Source organism: Tetrao urogallus (assembly GCF_951394365.1).
Source record: "Tetrao urogallus genome assembly, chromosome: 2".
Taxonomy (NCBI): Eukaryota; Metazoa; Chordata; class Aves; order Galliformes; family Phasianidae; genus Tetrao; species Tetrao urogallus.
This window is the reverse complement of record NC_136814.1, coordinates 108,936,476-108,959,005: the sequence shown is the minus strand read 5'-3', so window position 1 is coordinate 108,959,005 and position 22,530 is coordinate 108,936,476. Positions and strand designations below refer to the sequence as shown.

General features: G+C 45.1%; 1 protein-coding gene across 1 annotated transcript; it reads right to left on the bottom strand.

Annotated features, from left to right (window-relative positions):
• Positions 1-223: 223 nt before the first annotated feature.
• Positions 224-13,832, bottom strand: OPN5 (opsin 5; the record flags this gene model as incomplete). The annotated part of the gene is made up of 6 exons (XM_079532871.1): positions 224-287; positions 1,166-1,410; positions 3,841-4,175; positions 5,762-5,932; positions 9,294-9,413; positions 13,508-13,832. 6 exons carry the CDS (start codon positions 13,830-13,832, stop codon positions 224-226), a joined length of 1,260 nt encoding a protein of 419 aa, XP_079388997.1.
• Between the last annotated feature and the right edge of the window lie 8,698 nt (positions 13,833-22,530).

The following is a 22,530-nucleotide window of genomic DNA, read 5'->3' as shown; positions in this document are numbered from 1 at the left end:
TTTTATACAAATGAATCTCCTCTCTTTCTTCTTCTCTGAATAATTAAAACATTCACCTGGCTCTAATCACCCTGTTTTAGTTGGTATGGAAAGAACTACATTGTACATATGACTGAGGAGTAAAAAAAAAAACCTGTCATTGTTTTAATTTCTTCACAGGAAGACGAATTTTCAGCAGTACGATTGTTTGCCATCAGGTTTTCCCTTGCTGTGAAGCAAGCCTTCACACTTCCATTTGTGTTTCACTCAGTGCTGCCGAATCCCTGTGTGAAGATATGGTGTACATCCTGCGGGAAAAGAAAGCACAGGCATGTTGCATGACACAAGCTAGCCATTAACTTCCTAATTTGGGAAAGGTCATTTTTTAGAACGTTTCTTCACCACACAAGCCCGAGAAAGAGGGACTTTATTCAACCTCCTTCCTCCTTTGCAGTGATATTTAAGGCTGCTTCAGGTTTGTCTCCCTTTTGCCCAAAGCTGCAGAGGTTTCTTGGCTAACCTATGAATTTGGCACACAACATCTATAGACCCTGTATCTTCTGCAGATGAGATAAATCCGAGCCTATGGTCACAGAACCACCTGCTAAGGGATGCCACAGAAAATATCAAGTGCTCTTGTGGACAATACATTAAAAGGAAAGGAAACACAGTGAATGACGCCATAGGTCTTCATGCCTCTCATACGTACGTACTCATATTTTCCTTTCTATGTATCTCCAGTCACTTAACTCTGGTAGAGCATCCGTGGCCTTAACTCCAGCCCCTGCCATCGGACTGGTTTACAGCATTCTCTTGTTCTGACTCGGAAGATAAGACAGAACTAGAGGTATTTTTCTTCCACAGACAGCCGGTGGTTCCATGACCTCTAATGATGGTCAGCACAGACTGCACCAAAGCTACAAAGCTGGAAATGGATCTGAGGCCTTTTTGGATTCTTTATTTGTTTGTTTGTTCGATGAGGGCTTTTCACGGTTTCCTTTACATAAAGTAAAGAAGAGGAATCAGAAAAGAAAGACCTTGCATAAGTCATGGTCAAAAAAAGAAAGGCCAGGGTCAAAAACAAAAGCAGAGATTTGAAGAGCCATGACTCTTGGAAGATCTTACGTTCAGTAATTTTTTGGAGCACTGTATTGAAACACATCTGACATCTCAAAGAAGAAATTACCTCGATCCCTTCAAAGAGCTCTTCTTCTGCAGTGTCTTCAGCCCACCTGACCGGCAGCATGCAAATTTGCAATCAATGACCTGGTAAATAATTGGGTTGTACATGGCAGCCGACTTGGCAAGCAGAGTTGGTACCACCGAGAACTGAATGGGAACGGAATCCGGCCGTCCAAAGGCTGACCACACAGAGACCACGGCGTAGGGGATCCAGGCAATGAGGAATCCGGCACAGATCAACATTGCCACCTTGTGAGAAGAAGAGGGAAAGGAGTTAATCTGGAAGAGCCGCCCTTGCTGACAGAACATTGCAAAGTTCAGCAAAATGCAAGGGAACATCTAATGGAATGGGAAAGAAAAAGTACAACCTGCTTGAGATAAACTCGCAGCCTGAAAAAGGTGTAGCATCTTCTCTCTGTATTTCATTTCCCTGGATACAAAAGAGGATTTAAAACACTTAACTCTGCCTCCACGGAATAATCAGACGTTGGTGACAGTTGGAGGAAAATCACAAGTCACCCCAGTATTACTTTCCCATGCAGACTCTTGCTATCTTAATTGCAAATAAAAATAATTATTAAAAAGAGAACAATATAATCCTAGAATATCATGGTTAGAAGGAGCCCACACGGATCCTTGAGTCCAGCTCCTGGTTGCACAGAGGACCACCTAAAATTCATAACCCTATGTCTAAATCACAGCACTCCCAGTCAGCTCAGGGCTGCTTGCTTTCCTGTAGGCTGTGCTGATGTCCCTGAGAGAAAGAGTCAAAACCCAATGGGGTGGGGAACCCTCCATGAGGATGGGCGCTTGTAAGAGGAGGATGGAGAAGAGTTTTTCCAAACCAGGTTCATCTCCCTGTACCCATGAGGGGGTCTATGGCCCATCTTCTGCTGGAAAAATGCCTGACATTTGGATTCCTTCCAATACCAGAAAGTGAGCATTAAGTCATTCAAGAAAACATGAGAGGTCAAGTCAGCGGGATTACCCATCTCAGCAGATAACAAAATAGTGTATTTACTTGCATCAACCGGAATTGAATCAATCAGAAATTTGAGAGTGAGAACACTGGTACAACATCCAGTTTTCTTTTTCTTTACACATAACATGAATTTCATACTCCATGAGTCTCTGCAGATACTTTGAAAAGCAAATTCCTACAGATTTTTTAAGTTGCGCTCCTGGAAAGTTGCATTCCAAGAAAGTGAGTTCCTTGTAACACTAGGAAATGTAACCATAGCATTATTTCATATAAACATTAAACAAAACCTCTTTCAGCCATAACCTGGGATATATTGACTTTATCTGAGCCAGTTCGTCTCCACTGAGTCACAGCTTGATATACCTGGACTTCCTATTTATTTCCATGGAAACTACAGGGGATACAAAGAGCACAATAACACTATAGAGCACAATCTCAGCTACAAAATACAATTTTTCAACATAGTCACCACCATGAGCTGTGCATTTTCACAGTGATGACCAAGAGCCTGCATTCCTTGTTTGCAAAACTGCGCCAGAGGAGGTGACCCACAGTTTACAGCCCCTGCTGCCATCCCACCGACATCCACCTCTGACATCATGGGTCAGCATCATAAAATGGAAGCATTACTTCCAGATCAGCCCTCATCACATCAAATGCCATCACGCAATACTACATCCTGAAGAATGTATGCCATTCTAGAGCTGCCACTGGCTGAGTGTTCCTCCATACCCAGCCTGAGAGTACAACAGGCACATTCATTTGATTAAGACAAAGAGGAGGACTGCAATGAAAATGCCATCAGAAAACACAATTTTTTTTGTGTATTACAAAAGCTTTTGTGGAGCCTTTTGTTCTACATCTTAGTAGAAATATTATTGGCAGGGAAGCTTCATATATTATGCTCTTTTGTTGCTCATCACTAACAAAACAGTGCTCGTCAGCCAAGGATCTCAAACACTGCCTCTCTTGGAAACCACACAGCGGGGTTAGGTGCGTTGTGATGGAGATTCATACTCCACATTTATGTATAAACCAACTATACTGTAGCTCCAAGACAACATGCCCCGCTGTACATCCAAGGTAGGAGGGAAAGTTGCTACAATTACCACACATAGAAGTGTTACAAGGCTCCTGCAACATGGGGAAAAGAGTCAAACCCCATACACTGAATCAGAAGTTCCCCCGTTCTTCAGAGCAAAGCTGCTGAATAACTGAAAAATTGCACTGCACCTAGGTGACCGTTTTTAAACACAAATCACAAATGCAGCTTTGCCAGCTGCACTGACAGCACTGCAGTCACTGGTAGTTCAGGCGTGTTCTGATACGATGCATACCATAGAAATCTCATTTTAACCTCTTAAAAACGCAATGAAATGAATGCTGGATCAGCCAAGTAAAGGAAGCTGCCCGTCTGCTTCTTGGCCTGGATTGCGGATGATGGTGAATTTTTACAACTAAGAAGTCTGGTTTTGTTTGGCACAAGCTTTTGTATTGAAACTGCACAATAGCCAGTATCACTGTGGAAATTATGACTCAATTCTTGCTTTTTCCCATCTTGACAGTAATATGTGAGAGAGCTAGATCATGACTTTCAGATCATGCCATCACTCAGCACAGGACAGCACACTGCTGACATTCTTCAAGCCCATTTTTATGATCCAGTAAGGTAAATGAGGTTAATTCTCCCCACTTACCTTGGTCAGCTTCATTTCAAGTATGTGGCTGTTCTGGATCCTGGTGTCGTAGTGAGCAACCTCTTTGGTGGACGACTTGACTTTTAAAATGATTTTAACATAGGAGAACACAATCACTGCAGTTGGAAACAGGAGGCAAAAGAAAAGAATGCTGAGAACGAAAGCCTGCCCAGCCACTGAAGCCTGCGCCAGCCACCAGTCCAGGGTGCAGGAGGTCCCAAAGGGCTCAGGAGCGTAGCTTCCCACACCAGCAAAAGGCACCGTAGCCCAGAACGTCGCATAGGCCCAGATAAGTGCCAGGCAGATAAAGGCATGGTGTCTCTTAAGCCAGGTACCTGGAAGAAAATTTGAGGGTTACAACCACTGTTCCACACGTATTTGGCACAATTAAACATGTCATCCTACGTGTAAAGCAAGAGCTTCCTTGGCTGTTTGTCAGCGACCTCATAGGGTTCATTTCAGATCCTCCTACAGTGGACACCCAAGCTAACCACCCCAGCCCTGCTCCGTACCTCATGCAGAGATGCTCGACTGTAGGGATGACATGTTAGGTTCTGCTTTGAGCTATCGTGATTTACTGCCTACAGGAGTCTGTACAAAAGCAATCCAAACAGCTAGCTCAGCAACGATCATGGGAATTCCCCTTATTTTGTTGGGGAGTTAGATCCTCCATATGCAAGAAAAACATCTTTTCCAAACTGTGACTGTGTTCTTTAACTGAAAAGAGTTAAGCATGTAATGCTTCATGTTTGAGAGATATACAATGCTGATGGATATGTCAATAGCAGCTTTCATTGCTAAATTCATTTCCTCATTTCAAGATCTATCTCCAGACCAGAGAGATATCACATTTATTATGAGCTGTTTCACATCCAAATCTTTTAGCTCTTTTGAATAACCTACCAAATATCTTACAGGAGTGTAGGCGTCTAATGAGGAATACTTTTGTGTATCAGGTCACAAGACCTTTCAATATGTGCAAAACTTGAATCTGTTAACATCAGTGGTGCTTGGTAGCCACAAAGTGATTTATCAGTAAGTGATTACTAAAACTTCTGACTTAAGCAGACAGCAGAGGGACAAAAGCACTACAGATTTAGCAGGGATTACTTGGGTCATGCAAACACATCACTTTTATACATGCATTCCTCTCCATATTTAACAGCAGCATTTTGGAGAGCTTAAGTGTGATTTCAGGCTAGAAACCTCAGATGATAACGACAGGAGAAAAAGCTTAAGATGCTTAATTTATCCAAGGAGAGGTTAAGAGCACAGCTTCAGTGGTTGCAAAGGGCTTCTGCCATCCAGCAAATGAAGTGTAACAAGACCCAACAGCCTACTCATGTTAGAACTGGACATTTCTTCTACCATCAGTATGATCTGCTTAGACATACTTGACATCTCAAACAGAAGGCTACCTACCTTCATGGTAACACTCCAGTCCATCAGAAATTTTGGTTCTGATTCAGAGACATTTGAGAAAATTTGTAGAATCGTGGAATATTCTGTTGGACAACACTGAGTCCAACTCCAGGCTCCATAGAGGACAATCTAAGAGTTAAATCATGTATTAAGGTACAAGACCATGATCGGTTCCCTGAGGACCCTTTTCCAGTGCCTGACCACCCTCTCAGTGAAGAAAGTTCTCCTAATTTTAAGTAGGATGTTGGCAGAGATAACCAAAGCAGTTGTTTCCGGTCATGTAAATCCTTAACTCCCTCATTTGTATTTCACTGTTTGCTTTGTTGGTTTGGGTTTTGTGCTGTGGTTTGTTCTTTTTCTCCTTTTATTTCAGGAAATAATTTCTAATTGTTTTGTTTCCTTGCCCTGGTTGTTCACAACCCTAATGACCAGTGTCTTCTTGGGCAGGAGGGGGAGAGGAGGCAGAATAACATCCCTTAATACATTTTCTCTTCCTTACCATAAGCCAAGTGACAGATTTTTAGGTATCTATCCAGACTGACAGCTGTCATGGTAATAAGGCTCCCACAGCCAAAGAAGAAGCCAGCCCATCCATACCAGCGGCAGCCCATCCATCCGAAGATCCAGCGGTGAGAAAAGAAGGAAATGATACTGAAGGGTTTTCCTACAACTTCCAACAGAGAGAAGACTGTCAGCTGACTGATAAAATCCATCCCTGATAAAACCATCCTTTTTCAGAAAAGCAAACCCTCCCCTTTGCAGAAAGCAAACACCAACAGAAATGCTCAGCAGTGTGGATGTGATCAATCCACAGGACGAAGCCAAAGGCAGCCGTAGCTAAATCTCACAGCATCTGCACGTGGTAGGATTATTCAAACTGTCATATGTGCTGGAAACAGATGCTTCCCTGAAGACTGCAGGAACGAGAAGTCAATTCACACTCTAGTGCTAAGCATGTACGAATTCATCCCTCTAGAAAATCTTCTGAGTATGGTTTATCATAGAATCATAGAATAATAGAATTGGGTTGGGTTGCAAGGGATCTCAAGGATCATGAAGCTCGAACCCCCCACCACAGGCAGGGTCACCAACCCCCATATCTAATGCTAAATACAGGTTTAGGTCCGCTTCAAACACAAACGTGTGAATCTGCATGTGGAACAGGCACAGATCTACTTAAAGTACATCCTTATAATTAATTGAGCATCTTCAAACATAGGAGAAACAAATTTGCCTTCAAAGAGGTCTTCTGCAAGCGTACCAAGGCCCAGTATTAGAATCTACACTGTAGTAAAGTGTTAGGTAAGAAAGACGTGGTGCTAGGGCAGAGCATGGATCTGAGCAGCAGAACGGCCTCAGTGCCTGCCCATACTGCCACATGTCCCGAGAGACTCTCAGCAAGTCATCTGCATGCAGATACACAAAAGTTTCAAGCATCTCCAACCAGCAGGTAAACCCCTAGGTGTTCTGGAGACCCTCGTGGCTCTCTAGCTTGGTTCTCCATTTATAGAAGTGGATGGTGTGCTATGAAAGAAGTCAGGTTAGGTCACACTTTGTTCCGTTCTTGCCTTAAAACAGACTGACATTACATTCTTTGTAAATATCAGGAGAGTGGGAAATCTTGGAAATAGTGATTTTCTAGTTGAAAATCTCCACCTTCTGATTTTACTTTATTTTTTCTCAAACTGGAGAAAAAAAACTCATACAATATAATCAGCTTTAACAGAACAGAAAACTCAAACATTTACAATCCAGGAACACCAGCATGCTTTACAACCCTGCACCTCTGCTTACCCGAAATGCTCTAAAGTCTGAACCATTCGACAGCAACATACAAACAACTTTAAATATTTACCTCCATGTATATTCCTGCACAGGACTTACCTGAGTGCCTGCGTGGGTTTACAGCATCACCAAACACCCTGGGCTGCTGCCCTGGCTGTGATGCCACAGTGGCTTAGGTAATGAACGTGTAAAGCAGGCAAGCATGGTCCAGCAAACTCTAATTCCCCCGTCATAACTTATTCATAGAAATAAATTAATAGAATCTCACAGAAGTGAAAAGCCTTCAAAATGAGGTGTATTCTTAAACAGCGCACTCTGGGCACCTTTTCTTGCAGCTGAAGCCTGTCAGGAAAGCTCTAGCTGAGCTGAAAGCTGTGCTTAGGCCATAAAAACACATTTTTCTTCAAGCAGAAGAAATACTTTAATTTTTCAAGCAAAAGCAGACCCTAGTGATCAAGGTTTCAAGAAAAAACATGAAATACTGCAAAAGCTAGGATATACCCCGAGAGTAAGCAACTTTCTGCACGTAAGCCATTGTCAGCTCTGAAGGGCATCACGTCTACTTGCACACAGTGACGTTCTGTCGGTGCACCAACGAGCCTGGTGCAGCCCTGAACAAGGAGCTGTTGCCACCCAGTGGCAATCTGCAGGAAGCTGGGCTATTGCAGACCCCACCTCCTCAGCAAAGTGCTCCGGTGAGCCAAGGAAATATAATGGCTTTGGAAAATGTCCCACCTCCACTACGATTAGCCCAAAGGCAGAACCCATCACATTTTTGAATCAATGTCTTTCTTTACCAAAAGAAAAGGAAAGGAGAAAAAGCACGCGTAGCTCTGCCAATCACCCTTGTTTTCCATAACAACACTTCAGCAGATGGAGAAGTTGAGATGCCTGTAGAAATGTGGTGACAAAGATCAGTCGTGTGCTGGGGATACGCCTAAGGAGAGAAGCAAGGAGCCCTCATGCTAGGACTCTTACTTTCATAGCATTCCCAGACGGGCTGCAATTTGTGTGCTTGGGATACACCCTGCAGTGGCTTGGAAATACCTTTACATTCCAAATGTACAGCTACAGAAAATTTCCATTTCAGTGGAGCAACTCACACTATTCAGATCTTTATTACTCCTTCCCTAGGGTGCTGCAGGATGGAAATAGCGTCTCCAGGGTGGTTATGCTAAAGCAAATATTGGGATTCATCTGTGTGGTAGCGGAATAAATATATTTATACCAACAGCTTTCTTCAGCAGAAGGGATGTGCTGCATCTTCGAGGGGCTGTGAGCCATCCTTTTATGTTGTTCTGCAATATTTCAGACATTTGGAAAATGACAAAACCATTCAGGAGGGATGAGGGTAGGAAAAGAGTGCGGACCTGGGCGCAGCAGTCCCAGCATATGCAACACGCAGGGAACAGGGAGCATGGGAGTGTTCTGTCATTTATATTGCACTGGGGACACTGCATGGTCATAGCTGGGTCACATCAAGCCTTTATACTCATTAGGTTGTCTGCCATCCAAAAAAGCCTTTTCTAAAGGACGTCCAGCTCACTCCATCTCATTTTCCTGTCGCTCTGAGCAGCTTAATGAGACTCACATGAAGAATCAAAGAAGTGAGCTGCAAAGACTCTTGACTCCCCAGTATTGTGTAAGCCTCTACAAAGCTTCCAGTCTCATTCCAGAGCGTCTGGGTTGCTCAGCCCTGACTGTTGGGTTAAAATAGAAATCCCTCAAGTTGGCTGATGCTGCTTTTACTCTACGGACTGACATAAACATAGAAGAGGAAAGTCATCAGCAAGAAAAGTATTACCTCTGATAGGCCAATGGCTGCTGACAGGTTCCAATTCGTTCCCTTCACTCCCACCCCTACTAAGATTTGATTCCCTCCTGTGGCACCCTGCAGCAAGTAAAGGCAATTTTCTTCCACAGCAGTGCAAACCCATTTTCTGCTTACTGTGCTGGGGAACACATGGGAGCTATCTGTGAAGGCTGCACGGTTCTGAGGGGAACACAAGCTTTATCTGAGAATTGTTAAATCCAACCCTATTTTCTCCTCTGGAGTTTTCACTTCCTTTCATCAAGTTGTGCAGGAAAGTTGTTTTCTGTCCTTCCCTCTGTCATGCAAATAACAGAGCAGAAGTGTCAGTAGTAGAGGCATAAGGGGCTCCCCAGCATTTCTGGAAGACTGTCTCTTCTGCTGCCAGAAAGAATAGTGGGAGAGTACAGATGAATAAATGAAGACATGAAATTACCTGAAATGCCCAGATCACACACTGCTAAATTAACAGTCATTATCTCAGCGGGTCTTAACTTCTTTTTTCGCTTTGAGGACATAAAGATAACATACCCGTTTCCCACAGTTGAAAGAATCCCTAAAATTCAAAAAGAAAAGAAAAGCAATGAAATTGGAGTTCTCCTTAAAAACACTGATATCCCATCCTAGTGAAATTTCTGGTGCTTGTTCTTTGTTCCCAAAGTGAGACATTTCGCTCTGAAACACGACATTCATCCACATTTTGTACCTCATGGAGATATCTGCTGCAGACGTAGAATCACAGACTCATAGAATCACAGAATGGCCTGGGTTGGAAGGGACCTCAAGGATCACGAAGCTCCAACCCCCCTGTGCCGTGCAGGGCCACCAACCTCCCCATTTCACAGCAGCCCAGGCTGCCCAGGGCCCCATCCAACCTGGCCTCCAACACCTCCAGGGATGGACGGGGCATCACAGCCTCTCTGGGCAGCTGTTCCAGCACCTCACCACTCTCACAGCACACAACTTCCCCCTGACATCCAACCTCCAGCTGCCCTCCCTCAACTCCAAACCATTTCCCCTTGTCCTGCTGCCATCTCCCCTTTCCAAGAGCTGACTCCCCTCCTGTCTGCAGGCTCCCTTTAGGTACTGCAGGCTGCACTGAGGTCACCCTGCAGCTTCTCTTCTCCATGCTGAACAAGCCCAGCTCCCTCAGCCTGTCTTTGCAGTGGCGGTGCTGCAGCCCTTCCGTATCTGCCTCCCACAATGAGTACCATCCTCCCCTCAGCACCAGGGCTCTGCCTTCACCACTCATTCCTGCATGGGCATCAGCTGAGCGCACAGAACAGAAATTCCACCATTCCTTGGTCGTCATGAACCTGGTTTGTAACACTGCACACCAATAAGCTCAGCTGTCTAATCACCAGCACGCCAGCTCAGACCAGCTACCTAGTTTTATTCTACAGTGTACTCAGATTTTGAGATTTTCATTTCAAAATGAATGCAAATTATTTATATTCATATCACAGACTAATTTTTACAATAAAAATTGATTTATATCACATTAACAAAGGAAAAACATGCAGAAAAAAAAAATAACAAGACCATTCTAAATCACTGTCCTGAATCTTTTCCAACAGAATGGAGGTCCACAGAGAGTTTTTCCTCAGACAAAATTGGACTCCTATAGCCATTCACCCTGTTCACTACTTTTTTCTCTGTGTCCCAGCAAAGCCAGAGGGGACTCTGAGCTGCTACTCCTTCTCTGGAGATGTTCAAGACCTGCCTGGATGCCGACCTGTGCGACCTGCTGTAGGGAACTGCTTTGGCAGGGGGTTGGACTCGATGATCTCTGGAGGTCCCTTCCAACCCCTACAGTTCTGTGATTCTGTGAAAGCTTCATGGAGAGGGAAATTCAGGATTGTTTCTGTCTTCAGAAAGTATAAGAGCCACCTGGGAACAACAGAGATGTGTCTCCTTCTAGCTTCTGCTATTTCTGCAGGTCCAGGATATTATTAAAACACAGCCATCCACCTAAACACAAATGGGTAACAAATACAAGCCTGCACTACAGGAGGTGTCCGCTGGGTGAGGAGCTAAGCCAGGCTTAGAAGGTACAACCACACATGAAGCACCAACCAAAGAAAGTCTTGTTGTGTTTTTTGGAATCAAAAGATAACTTCTCCCCAACTATGCACAAGTAGAGAAGGAAGGCTTGATTGCTTCTTCCACCCCTTTTTCAAGTTCTTTCCCTTAGAGGCTGAGCTCTGAGGTGTAATTCTTTTGTAATGACACAAAGCATAACACTCCTTCACATAACCCGCTCTGACAACGTTCTCTGCTTTTCTCAACCTCTGGAAAAACCATATCCACTGCTGTATCATATACAGTGTGTGGAAAACATGAGACCTAATGCCACAGCTGAAGTGCCTGAGGTCACGGCTGCCCAAAGCCAGGCACTGATTGCCTGTAGTTATTACCATGGCTGCTCGTCCATAGCTGCTTAGGAGGAAGTTTTTCCCCCCGAGGGTGGTGAGGCAGTGGCACAGGTTGCCCAAGGAGGCTGTGGATGCCCCATCCCTGCAGGCATTCAAGGCCAGGCTGGATGTGGCTCTGGGCAGCCTGGGCTGCTGGTTGGCGACCTGCACACAGCAGGGGTTGGGACTGGAGGAGCGCTGTGGGCCTTTGCAACCCAGGCCGTTCTATGATTCCATGATTCTGTGATTCAATTGGCTGATACCTGTGCAAACCTAAGGAGGATGCAAATGTAGTATTTGGATGCATACATGATAAAGAAAGGTACTTGGCTCAAATGAAAACTGCTATTAGTGTTTGTAAGGACCATAAGGATAAAGTAAAATGAAGTTTTTGCAAGTAAAATGAAAACAACAACAACACACCACGAATAAAAGTTAAATCTATAGCAAAAAGTGGGATATGATGTGTGAAGTAGAGCTACACGTGGATCCAACAGAGAAGCTGTTTGTTAGCTGTTGTTTATTAATTACAAGTTCAGTCTCATGGTTGTGATTTGTTTTTTTCACAGGAAACATGATTTCTGTTCTTCACCTTTATTCAGCTCTCTCTGTGCTTTGAACTATGCTTCACACCTGGCAGGGCTACTTCTTTGGAACTGGATAAATCTACACCACATCCAGCCCCTACAAACAGGCACCGCAGTGTGCTTTGGAAGGATTCATTTCAGCTCCCCAGACATATTTCCTGGGATTAAAAGCCAGTTTGCTTCACCGAGCAAAAAAAGCCCCAAGGGGGGCTGTTTTAGACAGCTCAGTGAAAACAGCTGTTTGTACAGCAGCCATAAAGTAATAATATATATTGTATATTTATGGGAGGATATAAAAACTTAGCATGAATATAAATTGGTACGTGAATACTGAACACAGCACAATGTCACCGAGGGGAGATAGAGCCTCACCCATCAGCTCTATTGCTCTGAATCCCTTCTTCAATACAGGCCTAAGCAGAAGGCCAGTAGGAAACAAGAGTTATTCCAGCATTCATAGGATGTCAGCATTGGAAGGAAACAGATCCCTTGGGTCAGTCAGAGGAAAGGCAGTAAGAGAGGCAAGTGTGCAAGATAGCAAAGGAGAGCCATGAAGGAGGACTGGGAGGTCTTTATGCTTTGTGCATAACCAGTAGAGCAAGAGAATGAACCTGAGAGAAACCAGTGTGAAGGAATGCCCTTTACACCCCTGGGACAGCTGGCTGAGCCCCAGAGCATCATTGGTGCAGCATCATTACATCACCTGGGCTCAGCATCACTGGGAAAATAGGGGTTGAGCTGTGAGAAAACAAATCAACTGAAGCTGTAGCAAAAGGAAACCAAAACTGCAGAAAGAACTGTAAGTGCTGAGACAGCAGTTAGAAGCTCGGGTATTTGCAAACAAAAACATTGGCACAAAAAGACATAATGCTGCCCCACAAACAGCACAACAGATGCTAAATGGGCAAGAACAGGGACCTGCCTGATCCTGAAGTGGAGAGCAGCACTTCCCAAACAACCAGCTGCCTGACGCATCAATGTTTAACCTCGAAATCAATTGAAGCTCTCGTCTCTGTGCACCAGCCAATAAATAATTGCATTTATTCTGCTTGCAAAGTCCCTTTGAAAATGGTGAAAGACTCCAAAACAGAACGGAGGAGAGGGTCATAAGCAGAAAGCGATGTTCCATGTAATATGAAACAGAGGAGAGCTGCTGCCAGGAGATGAGCAGGACTTGAGAGAACAAATCTGAGGGTGTTCTTTGATGTGTAGGCACATGAGGGACTTTGAAACCAGGCAATAAAATCACAAGTTTTGAGAGCAGAAGCCTTCTCTGGTCAGAAACAACAGAACTGCAGCTTCTGCCCTCACTGTGAGTGCCTTCAAGGATGCAGTGGGATAGAATCTCAGAACGGCCTGGGTTGCAAAGGCCCACAGCGCTCCTCCAGTCCCAACCCCTGCTGTGTGCAGGTCGCCAACCAGCAGCCCAGGCTGCCCAGAGCCACATCCAGCCTGGCCTTGAATGCCTGCAGGGATGGGGCATCCACAGCCTCCTTGGGCAACCTGTGCCACTGCCTCACCACCCTCGGGGGGAAAAACTTCCTCCTCAGATCCAACCCAAACCTCCCCTGTCTCACTTTAAAACCATTCCCCTTGTCCCATCACTATCACTATAGCTGTATCTCAAAGATGAAATAAAAACTCATTACCAATTACTGTCAAATAAAAGCCAGCTATGATGTCAGCTTCTCTAGACAGCTTTGATGCGAAGGGGTCTTCATGCTGCACGTAGTGTGGGAGGAATTCTTCCTGGGAGGAGGAGTTGTGGTCCGATGCCATCCCACTCATGTCCAGCTCAGTGTCTGAGAAAACAAACAAACAAACAAACCCAACAGAGTACACAACAGCACCCATCTGCCACCAGAAATGGGGAAGATATTTTTCTTCATATGTAAGACATATCCTCCCATCCTCATCTCTGTTCTCCCAGCTCCCAGGGCATTCCAGGATCCATTTCAAAATTGCATACAGCATCCGGCCATAGTTTGTTTCATGTTTACCCACAGCTGTCATGATTCGTACTGTACACATCGCAGTAACCCATCTGAGCAGTAGCTGGGAAGCAGTGTGCTGCAGCACTCAACCCAGGCCTCCAGAGGCACCAAGCAGGGCAATCGTTGATGTCTGAATAGATTTGTTGTTCCGTGTGCTTAATGCATACTGGGCTTGTCTTTATCTGTGCACACTATTCTCATAATCCCAGGAAACTGGGAATTATCAGTTAGACAGTCCCAGCAATTTCTTCATGTCCTGAGGGGCACTGTGTCTACAGATTGCAGCTGTGTAAATTTCACTGTTAAGTGAAGAGACGTATCCATAATTCTCCTTAGAGTTATATGGATGGTGGGATCTAGAGCAAACAACTTCACGTGGTTTTGGTTATAACCATTCATGGTTATTATGATTATGAAGAAGAAGCAGGAGTACTGAGTAACAGACTCACCTCAGCTTGTTCTTTTTCCTATTCAATTTGTGGGAAAATGTGCTACTGAGGTGAAATGCACTAAGATCAATACGGCGAATCCTGGTATAGGAAAACTAGAACCTGGCAGACATCCCCTCAGGTTGCCACTCCAGTTCAGCTGTGATGTTGTAAGTCTGGGACTCTACCATATGAAAACATATTACATAATTCAAGGCTATGGATGCCCCATCCCTGCAGGCATTCAAGGCCAGGCTGGATGTGGCTCTGGGCAGCCTGGGCTGCTGGTTGGCGACCTGCACACAGCAGGGGTTGGGACTGGAGGAGCGCTGTGGGCCTTTGCAACCCAGGCCATGCTGGGATTCTGTGATTCTATGAAATTCTTTTCCAGGAAATTTCAAACTTGCAGGAAGCCTAAGTTAGGAGAGCCAGCCCTCAGCTACTGCTAGAGGAGGACAGAGAAGATGGAGTAGGCCATCATCTATAGCTGCCCTCTTCTTCACTCTGAGCAAAGCAAAATCCCATCTAGCAACAAGGCATCTAATTTCAAGTATCTGAAATGAGCATTGGATATCTATTTTTACACAACTGGATCAAGACCTGTCTAACCACATTAGGACGAGAAGACTCACCCTCATGAGTAACTGGAAGTTAGGACATCTTTACCTCTTTCAGATACTCATGAGAGAAACACCAGGTTTGGATAAGATGAATCCCATCCTTGGTGTTTAGCTTACAGGAGCTTAAGGTTCAGAAGATCAGTGACATCTTTAATACTAAAAAAAAATTGAGAAGTACTGATATGATGACCATTTAAGACAAGGGGAGTATTTAATTTTACAACTTGTTTTTTTCTAGAGGGGATATATAATACTGCTTTTCTTGAAAAAGACCTATCCAACCCTTATAGCAGATACATACGCTATCCCCTTACCTTCTGTAACAGAGCTCAGAACACTCAGACACACAGTATCCCCTTAGAAATAGACAAATAGGTAGATAGATAGATGGATGGATGGATAGATAGATAGATAGATAGATAGATAGATAGATAGATAGATAGATGGATAGATGGATGGAGAGATAGATGGAGAGATAGATGGAGAGATAGATGGAGAGATAGATGGAGAGATAGATGGATAGATGGATAAAATTAAAAGAATGCAAAACCTTGTGTGACTTCAGGAGCACTTTTGTCTATTCCCCAGCCACTGAGAATAAGCAGCCCAAGCTGCTCACTGCTATGTTGAGATAAGCGTAACTCTAGGAAACAGAACCATCCTACTGATCTTCCTCTCCTTCTTGTCATAACCACAGGCCTTAATCTAAATTCCAAGTGGCCTTTAAAAAGATCCCCATGCTTTTCTGTCTCCAGTATGCACAATCCTACAATTCTATATTGCTGTGGCATGTGAACCATACAGATGGTTGAAGTGATGCAAATGGAAAAGGACACCTGGGACCTGTCAGCACAAGTTGAGATTGGTGGAAACAAGCACCAAAGTTTTTAAGCGCATGCTCCTTTCCAAACCACACTGAATCTCCCACTCATCTCTATATAGGCAGCCTGTGAGGGCGCTGCCGCTGAACTGGCAAGCACACATGAAAAAGTAGCTTTAAAGAGGAATTTGTGACTTCTTCAAAAGTTGACCCCAAGCAGAAGCCCAGTCATTGGGATCTTCCACCTGCCTCACTGGGATCTTCCACTAATCTGCTTCATTGAGGTCTTCCATCTGCTCTGGAGGAAAGGCAAACAAATCACAGCCATGGGGTGGAGGAAGACTTCACTGCTGAGATGGTACTGCTGTGAGTGGCAGGTCTTCCTTCTTTTCTCAACATTGTCTTCTCGGAAAAGATAATGTTACGATAAGCTAGTCCTATCTCAGTGCTGAAAAAGAAGAAATCCATTTATCTTGGTTTTAAGCAGAGAACAATATCCTGTGGACAAATATTTGCTGCCTTTTTTTTTTTTTTTTTTTTTTTACAAAAACAAAAGGGAGAATAATCTCTAACTTCATAGAGTCACAGAATCACAGAACAGTTTGGGTTGGAAGGGACCTCAAGGATCACGAAGCTCCAACCCCCCTGTGCCATGCAGGGCCACCAACCTCCCCATTTCACAGCAGCCCAGGCTGCCCAGGGCCCCATCCAACCTGGCCTCCAACACCTCCAGGGATGGACGGGGCATCACAGCCTCTCTGGGCAGCTGTTCCAGCACCTCACCACTCTCACAGCACACAACTTCCCCCTCACATCCAACCTCCAGCTGCCCTCCCTCAACTCCAAACCATTTCCCCTTGTCCTGCTGCCATCTCCCCTTTCCAAGAGCTGACTCCCCTCCTGTCTGCAGGCTCCCTTTAGGTACTGCAGGCTGCACTGAGGTCACCCCGCAGCTTCTCTTCTTCAGGCTGAACTTCAAAAGAGACATACAAACTTTTCTCATTACTTTAAATGATCTGGTAAATGCAGAATACAGGAGGTTTCAGACACACAGTCAAACCGAGCTTCATTTGACTTACACGAAAAGCATTCCAGTGAGATGTGGTTTAAATACCAGATTACAGCTTTAAATAGTTCCATGTCCTGATTAGGGTGGAAATAGTTGTGTCCCCACAATGAAGTTCTGTTCAAGATTCAAATCTCACCTTTAGAACATAAGAAGGCAGAAAGAGGATGTAATGAATAAGGCAGTGTAATCCCTCCTCTTATCATTCCAGGTCAAGGGAAACCACAATCCCCATCAGCATTCTTCTCCAATGGAGGTTTGGGTAAAAGAACAGGAAGGATGGTCAGGGATGGCTTTTAAACTATGAGGTGAAGGGCAGCAAACGGAGATGTGTATTTTCCGAGATGTACCAAGTTTGAACCCCTCACTCTATTGTTTTGTCCTATCTTATGTGTGTGCTTCTCAAGATACCACAGTATTACAATGCCATATCGAGATCAAAAAGGCCCCTAAAAATCCCACTTTGGTGGAATGTGTGATCCATACATGCACTGGTCTCCATTGCTTACAAGTTCCATACATGCACTGGTCTCCATTGCTTACAAGTTCCTGTGAGCCCCTCAAACACATCAGGAAGCCACAGATGGGTGAGCTGCCAAAACCAGGTTCAAACTATGCCTTCTCCCACCTGGCTAAGCTAAGAGCTGGCAGATCCACACAAAACCTGAATACCCCAATATAAATTAGTAAGAAAACAGTTACTAAGTTGTTGTTAGCTTGTCAAAAATGGATGCATTTGGTTTATGGAGACAAGCAAAGCAGATGAGAAAAGCATTTGTGTAACTGCAGAAAAATAAGGGAAATAAGCATCAACCATTTTCCGAAAGTCATCTGAAAAGAGAAAAGCATGGCGTAGCTGAGAGGCAAAAGCCACTTGGGATGAGAGGAGCGGAAAGCAACATCTGCCATAGCATCACAGAAATGGAGCTACCACTGCATGCTGCCAAAAAGGCATAAAGTGACTGCAGCAGCAAAGCTTTACTGCAACTGCTGGACAAGGGAGCACCAGGGATGGATTATCTTCAGAGTCATGGACCACACATGGAATCATTGCAATCATTCATGAAAGCAAATGAGTTTACAAAGACGTAAATTGTAGAGTGAAACAAAAATACCCATGGATCCCAGTGCGTCTGCAAAGAGAGAATTAGCAGAGCTCATTTTAAAAGAGTTATCACAGCTGAAGTGATAACATTATCAATTGTGTTAATTAAGGAAATAACTTCCTACCCTCTCACGATGTGTAATAGGTCTTAAAAACAATAAAAGAATGTATGATTTTATTGAAATGAGTAAAAGACAAAAGCTAGAAGTACGCATTAGTACCAGAGGGCACTGTTATCTTTCAAGGGGAAAAGGGGAATGATCTTTCTCTTTTCTTTGCCCAGTGATAATTATTTCTCAGATACTCCATGTCAAAGTTAGTTAGCTCTCAATGGCAGTTCATATTGTCAAATGTATCTCTATTTGGAACCTCTCTTGCGTTTTGCAGAGCCCGCTCTGCCATACAGCCCATGGCAGGTGTGGGCCAAGGTCCCCATGGGCACTGCCTTGTTCCCCCAACCTCCCCAGCTGCTGCACTGTCACCTTGAGTCCAACACACCAGGTGACAAACAGGGCTGCTCTCTTTAGCCTGATGGTATCTTCAAAACTTGTTTCTGAATTTCTGTTTAGGTTGTGGATGCCCCATCCCTGCAGGCATTCAAGGCCAGGCTGGATGTGGCTCTGGGCAGCCTGGGCTGCTGGTTGGCGACCTGCACACAGCAGGGGTTGGGACTGGAGGAGCGCTGTGGGCCTTTGCAACCCAGGCTGTTCTACCATTCTGTGATCCTACGTGACCCTCCCTGGCCAGCACTCTGCCTGGGTGCTGCATTTCAGGAGGTACACAACAGTGAGCAGAAAACTTAAAACAACCCCACAGCACCACCTTCCTTGCTTTCCTTTTCTCCTTCCCCCTAATGCAGCCAGAGAGACCTCTATAAGGAAGACGATTCAATCTCAGTGGAGGACTCAAGTCTGAAGACTCACACTATGGACTATGGAGGGATCAGTCTTCCCTCTAGCAGATACCTTGTTTAACCCCCATTATCCTGGAGCAGATGCTCCAGTTGAAGGGGACTCATCACTTCCAACAATTATTTCCTAGGTACTGACATTCAAACAAATGTTTCCCACCTTTCAGTTGAGCACCATGCTGCATCACACCAGAACTTTCCTTCGATAGCAAAGAATCACAAAGCTTTTGGAACATCACCTTTTTGACTGTATACAGGGGAAATAGTTTACGATACCTATCACAGATCTGCCCAACCAACATCACAGTGCAGCGCAGGAAGGGCAGGGGTGGGTGAAAAGCACTCAGTTCTACGTGGCTCCCACTCAGGCTAAAGAGCTCTGCTGTAGGGGGGAACCTCAGCCCTGGATTAAAGACCCAGAAAGCGCTTCTGTCTGCTTATAGCCTAGAAGTATGCAGTAAGAATTACTACTGAGTTTTGAAATTATGCCATTTTTATAAAATTGAGGCCATAGTAAATTCACAATTGATTATGTGGGTGACTGCATCAATATTTACATTAGTAAGCAACCCTGCAGCAGTGGATCTGTAATGCTTGCAGCTGCTGTTGAAGTCCTGCTGCTGAGGACCTTCATTTTTCCAAGTCTGTGCACTTTTTCAGCACTGGCGTTTAAAAATAAAAGGAATAACAGAAACCTATCTTGGTTTTTTTTGGTATTTGTTGAATCCTCAAATAGACTGAATCCTCCACTGATTGAAAAACAAGCTCTCAGAAGTTGTTCCATAATACAACTGCTCCATCAAACACAGCAGGCATATTTGGGCAAGCACTGGAAAACAAACAGTTCCCAAGGCTGGTTCCTTTTTATTCCCTTGTAAGACCAGAGGACTACTTTGCAGCAGGTCTCCAATGACCGAGGTGTGGGAGCAGACAGCCACAGAGCACTGCCTGCCCATGCACACATCCATCACCCATCCTTCCAGCACATCTCATGCTGAAGGGCCGCAGTGCCTGTGAAAATAGATTTAAAGCCACAACAAAGGACACCAATTCGCTGCATCTTATGAGAAATGGACTCATGGTTGTTCTTGTGTTGCGGACAATTCATATTTAATTAATGCAAACAATTCCACTTTTAAATAATATATTCCTTAAAATGCAACTGTTCCACTATAGCCAACGTCAGGGCATGCAAAATCCTGACACAGACTCTATATAAGGGCAATAGCAACTCTGAGACCTTTTGAGACAAGTGACAGAAGAGGGGTAGAGGGGAGAGGGAGAAAGATTCTGGGTAGCTGTACCTGTTTGGTTGAATCAATGCCATGCTGCCAGCTCTGTCCCAGTTTCACTCCCTTCTCTCTTCTCAGTCCAATTGGGGCACTTCACAATGCCCTTTGTGGCTTGGCCACACTGTTCTGGGCCAAGAAAAACAGGACAATCATTGCCATGTACTGTAGGAGAGGAGCAGACCACGAGACAGTGCCTATTTCTTGATTTCTGCCTCAATAGAACCATAGAATCACCAAGGTTGGAAAAGACCTCCAAGATCATCCAGTCTAATCATCAGTATTTCCTACCAAACCCTCAGTACCACACCTAGATGGCTCTGGAACACCTCCAGGCATGATGACCCACTTCTTCCCTGGGCAGCCTATTCCAGCACCTGAGACCACTCTTTGGGAGAAGTTTTTCCGAAAAATGTCTGAATTTATCTAAATTTTGAAGTTTATTTGAGGGTCTGTTTTGCTCTATCATAAGATCACAGAATCACAGAATGGTTTGGGTTGGAAGGGACCTCAAGGATCACGAAGCTCCAACCCCCCTGTGCCATGCAGGGCCACCAACCTCCCCATTTCACAGCAGCCCAGGCTGCCCAGGGCCCCATCCAACCTGGCCTTCAACACCTCCAGGGATGGACGGGGCATCACAGCCTCTCTGGGCAGCTGTTCCAGCACCTCACCACTCCCTGTGTAGCTCAACAAGAGCAGGAAAACAAGCTGGAGAGGACCTCAGAGAAACAGGCACTCCTTACTGAGTGCTGTCACAGAAGGTCACCCAACCAGTTCTTCAAAGCTTTAATAATGGCAATCTCAATGCCTCCTTTGGAAGATATTTCCTGAGGTCAGTTACAGTTGTCACAGGGAGAATCACCTCTTAACCCCCATCATTAGATTGGATTTCTCTCATATTCCTATTTTCCTTCTGCAGATGAATAACATAAGGGACTAATTCCACTATCTTAGGAGCACAATTAATGCATATTCAATAATTACTGCTGAATTCAGCCCTGATAAAATACTTGTTATTGCAGACTGAGGTGTGAGTGGAACTGTGCACATGGAAGGACAGCTCAGGAGCCCCAGACAGGTAACACACATCACAGAGATATGCACTCACTGTGACAGTCAGCGAGAATTGGGCATCAGCAGCCCTCCTTGTGAGGAAAATCCTTCATGCTCAGAAGCCAGAGTAGGAAGAGGAGAGGGGCTGTCCCCATGGCACCTCCTTGGAGCCCTCTGGCACAGTGGAATTGAACTGCTGTGCAACATGAGTACTGCTGCCCACAGGAGTCAGAGCTGTGCTCTGCTGGGTCAGTCCTGCAGGACAGTCCTGGAGCCCCAGAGGCACACAGAACTCTGGCAGTCTGTGCCTGCAGCCCACTCCTTTATCTCACAGAAGGGATTGGGGCGTCCCTTTAAGCCTAATGAGAAGGGAACGGAGCAGGTATTTCACAGGATGCAGAGAGGCTGCAGAAGATTCATTGAATGTGAGCACTTCCGTGGCACTGAGAGCACTGTGGCCATGAAGATGGTTTCACACTCTTGCTTTTCTGGTGCAAAAAGCACAGATGTTAGCAGCAGCACCAACAAAGTGGTCTCACAAAGTCCCGGATCAGAGGGACAGAACACATCACACAGCAGGGACACGTGCTGTCACCCAGCACTGCACTGCACAATGTGCAGCAAGGGACAGCACGGCCCACAAGCTGAGCTAATGCAGAACCTAAAGGCACCCAACACACTGCCCTGCACTTGTGCATGCAGCTCCTGGGATGCTTTCAGTACAGGTTTGCTATGGCAGAGAAAATTGCTCTCCTCAGTTCCTACATCGCTGCCCGTTTGTCCATCTGTGTGTCTTGGTGACACACAAGCCCTGTCCTGGGCAAGGTCAAGTGTTTTCTGGCTGAGAAGCACACAGAAAAACAACAAAAAGACATCTGTTCTGATCTCAGATTAAATACAAAGGCTGTACCATTATCATAGAATCATAGAATCCCAGCATGGCCTGGGTTGCAAAGGCCCACAGCGCTCCTCCAGTCCCAACCCCTGCTGTGTGCAGGTCGCCAACCAGCAGCCCAGGCTGCCCAGAGCCACATCCAGCCTGGCCTTGAATGCCTGCAGGGATGGGGCATCCACAGCCTCCTTGGGCAACCTGTGCCACTGCCTCACCACCCTCGGGGGGAAAAACTTCCTCCTCATATCCAACCTAAACCTCCCCTGTCTCACTTTAAAACCATTCCCCTTGTCCCATCACCATCCACCCTCACAAACAGCCGTTCCCCCTCCTGTTTATCCGCTCCCTTCAAGCACTGGAAGGCCACCATGAGGTCACCCCACAGCCTTCTCTTCTCCAGGCTAAACAAGCCCATTCTTTACTTTGAAGCCAACTGATAATCAATAGCACAACAGTATCAATCAGATAACCTGCATCAAAACAAACTGACCA